Source organism: Myotis davidii, unplaced genomic scaffold, assembly GCF_000327345.1.
Source record: "Myotis davidii unplaced genomic scaffold, ASM32734v1 scaffold295, whole genome shotgun sequence".
Classification (NCBI taxonomy): domain Eukaryota; kingdom Metazoa; phylum Chordata; class Mammalia; order Chiroptera; family Vespertilionidae; genus Myotis; species Myotis davidii.
In genome coordinates, this window is record NW_006286683.1 from 547,919 (window position 1) to 556,704 (window position 8,786).

Below are 8,786 nucleotides of genomic sequence, written 5' to 3' on the forward strand. Positions count from 1 at the left end.
GATCAACCAAAGGACTTGTATGCATGCATATAAGCATAACCAATGGACATAAGAAACTGGGGGATAGGGGAGGCTAGGGGACTATCAAGGGCGGGGGGAAAAAATGGACACATATGTAATACCCTCCGTAATACTTTAAGCAATAAAAGGAAAAAAAAAGAGGAAAAGAAAAAAGAGAGTCAAGGAAGGCTGGCCAACTTCCGACAACAGAGAGTCTAGTCTGGTGCGTCAACAGGCAACGCCCGGCCTCGTCCACGCCTGTGGGTACAGGGCGCTCGCTCACCCCCTTCCCGCTAGGTTTCCACTTCCAAACAACACCATGCCTTTACCTGATGTGATGCGACAACTGTCCTTCCTGCAAGCAAAGCGCTTCACCCTCTTCCCACGGGGGAGGGACCACGTCCTGTCCGTCACTATCCATCTCTCATGTCCATTCCTCTTCCAGTTCCATGCAACTTGCCTTTGCCACCCTGTAACTCGAAGACTAGATTAAAAGGTTACCCACCAACACACCCCGTAGGAACTAATCAGGGCCCGGACAGTGTGGCTCAGAGGTTGAGCATCGACCTATGAGCCAGGAGGTCACAGTTTGATTCCTGATTCCCCGTCAGGGCACAAGCCCAGTTTTGGGGTTTGATCCCCAGCATGGGGCGTGCAGGAGGCAGCCAATCAATGATTCTCTCTCATCACTGATGCTTCTCTCTCCCTCCTCCTTCTTCTCTGAAATCAATAAAGGTCTATTTTTAAAAAGTGTATCAACCAAGACGAAACCGGTTTGGCTCAGTGGATAGAGCGTCGGCTTGCGGACTGAAGGGTCCCGGGTTCGATTCCGGTCAAGGGCATGTACCTGGGTTGCAGGCGCATCCCCAGTGGGAGATGTGCAGGAGGCAGCTGATCGATGTTTCTCTCTCATCGATGTTTCTAACTCTCTATCTCTCTCCCTTCCTCTCTGTAAAAAATCAATAAAATATATTTTAAAAAAAAAAAGTGTATCAACCTAGAACGGGGACAGTTAACTACCTACACAAAGGCAGCCTCCGCCCTCCTCATCTAATGTCTTGTCCTCGCCCTCCTCCTCTCGATAAAGTGCACGTTGGCCAATCCAGGTGAAGTGGTTCTCCTTTCCAAGGACGGGGTTAGAGGCATGAGAATGTGACCGGGTCTGGGTGAATGAGATGGAAGAAATGTCTTTCCTGAAACTCGCCCAACCTCTGGTCCTATTTTAAGAAATAATAAATCTCCCTATCAAGCTAGTCTATATTGGGTTTCCTGTTTGGGCAAAAATTATATACAACAATGGACAACAGTGTGGTGATTGGGGGTGGGGAGGAGTGGAAGAGGGCATCGAGGGGATAAATGGTGATGAGGGAGGGGGAGGATTATATACAACAATTTGATTAAGTATTTCTCAGCATAATAAAAAATAAGATTAACTTTGTTTTAATATTTTATTCAAAGACTTCAGTTTTAAACATCTGTAAGATATTTTGCTTTAACATAAATTTAACTTCAAGTGGCAGAAGAAACAAAAATATGTAACGAGACTACATTTCATCGATATATCTTTGAATAGGGAAACAAAAAAGTCACTACCACCAAAACAAACTAACAAACAAACCTAATTTATTCGGCATGCCTATGTTTTATTTTCCTGTAGGTAATTTGTTGGGGGTAAATTACACTTTCCAAGAATCAGCTCTTACAAACAGAGCAGCTAATCTTTCAAAAAATAAAACCCGGTTTCTAATTTTTCAAAACTTACAAAACCCAGTGGAAACGTCTGGTTGTCACCAACAGCGTCATGCTCAGGTCAGTTTCACATCACAGGGGATCACCTACAACTAATTTCAGTAGGCAAATGCCAAGGCTAAATATAACTAGAAACTACCATTGTTGTTCCCAATGTGTTGACAATTGTCTTATTGCTGAATTGTTCAGGATCAGTTTTCTTTGGCAACTTTTATACTATCGATTAACACAACTGGACAACTAGACAACTATAAAGGTTAAGTTAGTATTTCAAAAATTTCAAAACTTCATTATAATTACTTAAATATAATTTCTTATAGATGCTAGAATAGGAAAGTCTCCAAACATGCCTACTGCCAATATAATAGACAACAAAAAAACTGCCAACTAATCACCACTAAAAGTTTTACCGTTGTATGTACAAGTATATAATTCAACTCAAACACCAGTAAAAATATTACAATATTAAGTCCAATTCTCTATCCGACTGTGATAAAGCACAAAAGTTAAAAGTAGAAACTGACATCTGGGTATCTATCAATTTTTCTGGAAGGCTAGTTCATCATAGGGATTCAAAGTGGCCTAAATTAACCAGAACATACTGTGAATTCTTACCACGATGCCACATAAAATTAAAGTATATTGATAACTTTGTAATTTTAATTCTGTTCTATGGAATAAGCCTATTTTGGAGGCTTGGCACAATACTACCAAGAAATTTAAACAAAAAGCTCAAGTCCAGGTGTATGACTAGAAAGTCTTTTCTATGTATTACAAAACCACTGACTTAAGTTATGATTGGCTTCCACTAATTACTAGCACTCACAACGCACACAAAGTGAAGCGAAACGGGTGCAGAAAACGCACGCAGGCACACTCACATGACAGAGACAAGTGATGGAATTTAGCCCACAAAAATTCAGACAGGCCTCTAGGCAAACACTTGTATGCAAGCGTTCATGAGTAAGACGTAGAAAATGCTTCATTTTGATCAGTTTATGTACAGCTTGTTTATAACTCCAAACAAGTGAAACTGAAAATATCCTATGTAAAAGCCACAATAACGTCAGATACAATACCCAGAACAGTCTCACAAACTGGTCTCTCTGAGGAGTTCAAGAGAATTCTAAGAAATGCCCTCTTCTTGATCAATCATTTCTGTTTTAACTGAAAAGACATCTGCCAGCATGTGTTTGGGAATTTCTGAGCCTCTGACTTTCAAGGCGTAACAGGCATTCTCCACCTTGGCCAGGCTCTGCTTCAAGGTATAGAGCTTCTTAGAAACCTCGTAAGGGCCGGTATTGCCAATGAATGAAAACCCATCATACACCTGGCGTAAGAACTGGCTCACTTCAAAGGGGGTGTCGATGTCCCCGTTGCCCACGCTGTTAATACACATCCGCATCAACTCGCCGGTCAGATCGGCCACTCCCAGCAGGTAATCGACAGGGGTGATTCTCAGTCTCCAAGTACCAAACTCTTTATCGTGAGCGTCGGAGGAGGGCTGGTAGAAGAAGACACACACAAAGAAAACACCGGTGAAAGAGTGAATTTGCAGGTGTCACATGTATTATAAGGCACAAAACCAACAGCCCATCAGCCATGCTAATCTTCTCTAAATAAAATGAGCTATTTTGTCTAAAGACTATTTGTGATGTTCCAAGAGGAATTCATGCCTTGGGTAGGGAGTTTAATGAAATTCGTTCAAGATAATTTTGAAATCTAATACTGTATCATTATAAAGTCAACTATTTCCAACTTCACTTGACATACAAAATAAAATAAAGCATTCTTAAACAAGGCCCAATCACTTTACTGCACAACGAACGTACTTATTTAAATAACACATCTCGAAGTATGTGATTGGTTCTCGTCTTCCTAAGCCACTTTCTAGCCTCTCTCCTATCCCTATCCAGCACTGACCATCCTCATTGATTACTCTCTTGCTACATCCTCCTCAGTTCCCTTAGGCTCCTATTTTTCCACTGCACCCAGAGAAAACACAGCCTGAATCGATGTTAAAACCTACTTTTGTTAGTACTTTATTCAAGAGGTCGAGTCCCACTGAGCTGAAAAATAATAATTACATCTGCATCTGTAGTTTGTCCCATTACAAATGACTCACCACTACTTTCACTTTATCTCAGATGATTCTCTCTCCAGTCTCCTTACACATTATTCCAAACCATCATCCCTCTCCTCAGCCCCCTACTTAATCCCAAACCTACGGTCAATGGCCTGGTCATGTTGCCAGGTCACCTGGCACAGCTCTCTCAATGGCCTTATGCCTATAAAAGAAAACTTAGGTCCACACCCATCTTTACCTTCTATCCTCCAGTCTCAGGTGATGAGTTGTCCCTCCTCTTGTTTGAGGTTAAACTCTTCCAAATGACCTTGACCCATCTCCTCCCACCTCTTCCAGGACCTTGCTTCATAGGGTGTATGCCCTTGGGCAAGTTATTTCATCTCTCTAAACCTCAGTTTCCTCATCTGTAAAATGGGATAACAGTACCTACCTCAGAGGTTTTATTTCAAGGATGAAATAATATTTACCAAGTTCTTGGCATTGCGCCCAACACAAAGTAAATACTCAATAAATGTTAGCTGCTATCAATCACCATCACCATTACCGTGTAAACCTCTCTCCACATCAATTTCTCTCTACACACTGCATTCTTTCAGGAAGAGGCGATGCTTAAATTGTTACTAAGAGTCTGTATGCGACTTAGGGTAAGTAATTACGATGGAGGCCCCTTGAGAGAGGGGGTTAGCTGCAAAGGCCTGTGGGTGACAACTGAGCTGCACAGCTGAGAAACTAGTGAGGTCTTCTTCCAGGTCAGGGTTGAAGGAAGAAGTACAGGAGGGGTCTAAGGGTATAAGGCACATTTAGGAACTTGAACTTTATAGATAACAGAGTCGCTGAGAAGGAAGCAAGGAAATGGCAGTCAATGGAGTATTACTAAGATCGTTCAATGCTGGTGGACTCTCTTCGGAGACCAGCTGGTCCAATCCTCGCAATGTCAAGTATGAGATGAGATGAGGTCCAAGAAACACCAGAGGGAATACAGCTAGTTATGACAGAAATGAGTAAGTATCCAAAGTCAGCTTCCAAATTATTCTGGTGCCTTTAAAACTACAGCATGACATAAAGTACCTACTCTGTTCCGTTTCTATTAACTGTTAGAGAAAAGGCATCTTTTTTGGAAAGGTAGGGAAACTGTAGGAGTGGAAAGAGGCTCCATTGCATAGGTCATTGATAAAAATAACTTTTGCTTAAGAAAATATTAACGTTCTTATTTCTATCATTAGACAGAAGGGGCTCTGGTTATAACTAAAAGTTGATTTTGGAGAAAAAAGCATGTTAAAATGAATTTCCTCCTTTATAAACTTCATATAGTTTAAAAATTGAGAAAATGTGTACCTTCCTTAAAGTAAGTTTCTATCTGTCATGTCAAATTAAGCCCCCCGCTTTCAATATAAACATTTTAGCTAATATTCTAGAAAACACTACTTCTGTAGCTTCTTACATCGTCCGACTCTGAGTAATTTTTAAATACTACAACAGAAACAAAGATAAAAATAAAGAAAAAAACTTTAGTTTTACCTTTAAGTACACTAGTATCTCAGGAAATAGCCAACATTTAAAATCTCACCTCACTGCTTGACTATTGTATCTTGAGACCCAGGGCACCTACTTTGGTTGCAGGCTCGATCCCCGGGCCTGTTCGGGGCGTGTGCGGGGGGCAACCCATCCATCATCGATGTTTCTCTGTCTCTCCTCCTCCCTTCCCCACTCTCTAAAAATCAATGGAACAATATCCTCAGGTGAGGATTAAAAAATAAAACAGATGTACCTTGAATTAAAGCTAATAAAGGCAACACATTTTTTTTAAAAAGGATGAAATGAGATAGTGCTTATAAAGGACACACAGTAAATACAGCGACACCGCCACTGAACTTACAGGAATGGCTCAACAGTGCTTCCGGTGGACAGGGAGATCTACTCTCCCTCAACGCACCCACAGCTGTTCTTGTCTGAGCCACCAACTAAAATAGTCAAAAAGGCCATTTCCCTGCATGGGAATCTATGAAACCACGCTGCCAGCTCCATATTCCTACCACTCTCAGCCAGTATAAGCCTCCTACAATCATTATACTGTTACATGAATGAGGTAATAAAGGTGACATACGGCTTTAAATTCTTACCGTCTTGTTTTCTTTCCCACTGTCTTCCGTTGTAAATACCAACTGCTTATTGATTTCCTCCATACTGATCAGTGATCGTGTTCTGATGAAGTGTTGAAAAGAGACGGCCTCCACATATTCCTGGAGCCCTGAAAAACCAACCAGAAAATTACTGAGGAAAACCATCCAGTTAGTAAGAATGCCATAAAGCCTTCACATGGAGCGTCACCTGGCTAAACAAAAGCTCAGTGACGCCTACGGAGCGCTAGCACTGCGTCTGGCATTTAGCGACATTTGCCACAGCATGGATGGGCCCTGAGAACACTACGCTAAGTGAAATGAGTCAGACAGAAAAAGCCAAGAACCATGATTTCACTCCTAAAACGGAAACTTATGAACACAAACAGCAGAGTGGTGGCTGCCAGAGGGAAGGGGGTGGGGGAGAAGGTGGCGTAACATGAGGTGACAGGAGAAGATCTGACTTTGGGTGTGGGCACATGGTGCAATGTACAGATCCTGCAGCGTAGAAACCCACACATGAAGCCTGTATGTTCATGGTGACCCAAGTCACCCCAATCAATTCAGTAAAAAATGTTTAAAAATTCATCTGTGGTGTCAATCTCTATTAATGTGGGTGGTTCTCAGATATTATATTTTCAAGCAAATCTAGTCATTACTTAAGTTGTCTGTGGGGTGTGTTTGATTAAAGTTACTGCAGAGATGAGGTGGTCATTTCTACTCCATAGAAATTAAGTTTCGTGATATACCATGGAGAAAGTTCAAGGCCATCTGGCCCCAAACACTGAAAAGCATTTTTGGGTCACATGTAGGTTAAAGGATGTTTAAACAAGTTATGTTTCAAGTTGATGAAAAGAACATCCGCTATTTTCAGTGACTAATCCCCAAGGTGAAAAATTTCAACCTACTGCCACATCCCATCAAACAATGCCTTCCCCTTCTGCTTCTGCCTTGGATGAGATCCAAGTAGAATTATTTACAGAAACAGCTGCCAGTGAGAGAGAAGCTTGTCGGCTGCTTTTCTGCAATTTGTTCTTTTTCTCCTCGTTCTTCCATTAGAACATATACAAGGAAACCCAATTACAGGCTTCTGGCCATTTTTACTTATTCTTATAAAGGTGAACAGACAAGAGGTTCCATTAGAAATTCCAATTTCATGTCTGCCTTTCTTTCTAGGCTTTCAGTCGTTCAAAAACCTGTTTGCCAGCTGCCCCCAGCTCCTCCACTCCTGGGTGGATGCCCACGAGGACTGAGGGTATATGTTCACACAAAGTCTTGCAGGTCAATGTTCGTTCATAGCAGCAACTTCACTGAACTTCAACAGCCTCATTTGTTAAGTACAAACATCAACCTGCCCTGTAGGATTTACGTAGAATAATAGATGGGGTATCAGGGCACTCCTCTGTAACGTGAATTACACCGAGAATAATTAAAATAAGAATGACAGGAATTAATTTTTGTTAGAAATATTTTATAGCTTAGAATGCAGTGGGGCTTTTTTGTTTTGTTTTGTTTCAATGTATTAAAACTCACCATTAAAAGAGGCTGTTATTATTCCAAAATGTTAGTCCAATATGCACTATAACAGTAAAAAGTAATAGTTGAGTTATGCTAATGGATCCCTATTCTTTTCCCTATTAAGGCATTGTAAACTAAGACAGTTTGTCAAGGAATGAGGACCTTTAACTTAGTGCATATGTTAAGTCCTGTGGAAAAAAGAGCAACATCAGAGCTGTAATGTGGGTGGGTTTATAAGGAAAAGCTTAATATTGGGGGGAGGAGAGTTTAGCAGGATAAAGCCTTTACCAGGGGTTAGGTTCTAAAGTCAACACGCGAACCCATGTGGCACGAAATCCATGGCAACACTTACTAGCTTGTGACCTTGGGCAAGCTGCTTAACTCCTGGGAGTCTGAGTCCCCCCTCTTATGAAGTAAAAATTATACCTTGGTCTTAGAGATATAATAATGGCCATGAATATAAAGAACAGTAGCTAAGGATAGCTCTAACTGGCCCCAAACATCCACTTAACCCACCATTCACATTCTCGGGTAAGAGAATGAAAATATCAGGTAGGGTATGAACTTAGCTTCGTACACCACAATGTACGAAAATTAAATGACAATTTTCATCCTCAGAGTGACATAAACTAAATATATATATATGTAAATATACGTAACTTATTTTCTTTGACACGAAGGACATTTTCCTCCAACTGTTAATTTTTCAACAAGAGAGAAAAATAAAACAAAAACATGACAGGGCACAAAAAATGATTAAGTGACTTATTTCAAGCAACGAATGATTCGCTCATTTGTTTCACCACCCCTTGGGACGAGCCGTAACCTCCTCTGATAAGAAGCGTGTAGAAAACAGGCCGGACCTTTTGTTGTTGTTCAATTAAGAGGAGGATGCTCAGGGCTGGAGCTCACACAGGGTCCCGTAGGGAACTGCTCTGCGTGCCGTTAGCACTATTCTTAATGAGGAAAGGCACAGAGCTCCTTTAGTTCAGTGCCAGAATTGTGTTATCTCCAAGTCAAAAGAACAGCTATTTGGAGCAACACCAAAACAAGCATTTAACAATTACAAACAGCAAGCTATTCATCAGCATCATATTGTTAATGCTACGCTAATGATAAGAAACCTGTGTTTTTAGCAAATAAAATATGTCAGCAAATTTTTTTTTAAATATATTTTATTGATTTTTTACAGAGAGGAAGGGAGAGAGATAGATAGTTAGAAACATCGATGAGAGAGAAACAGCGATCAGCTGCCTCCTGCACATCTTCCACTGGGGATGCGCCCGCAACCCAGGTACATGCCCCTGACCGGAATC

The 8,786-nt window shown here is 41.1% G+C and overlaps 1 protein-coding gene across 1 annotated transcript in view; it reads right to left on the minus strand.

Annotated features, from left to right (window-relative positions):
* Nucleotides 1-1,434: 1,434 nt before the first annotated feature.
* TSNAX (translin-associated factor X) overlaps nucleotides 1,435-8,786 on the minus strand; it is a 12,654-nt gene continuing 5,302 nt past the window's right edge. The window contains exons 5-6 of the mRNA XM_006758638.2: nucleotides 5,956-6,083; nucleotides 1,435-3,253 (exon numbers count right to left, since the gene is read on the minus strand). Of these exons, the coding sequence (XP_006758701.1) occupies nucleotides 2,876-3,253; nucleotides 5,956-6,083 (506 nt within the window). The 3' untranslated portion in view covers nucleotides 1,435-2,875. The remainder of the gene's footprint in view (nucleotides 3,254-5,955; nucleotides 6,084-8,786) is intronic.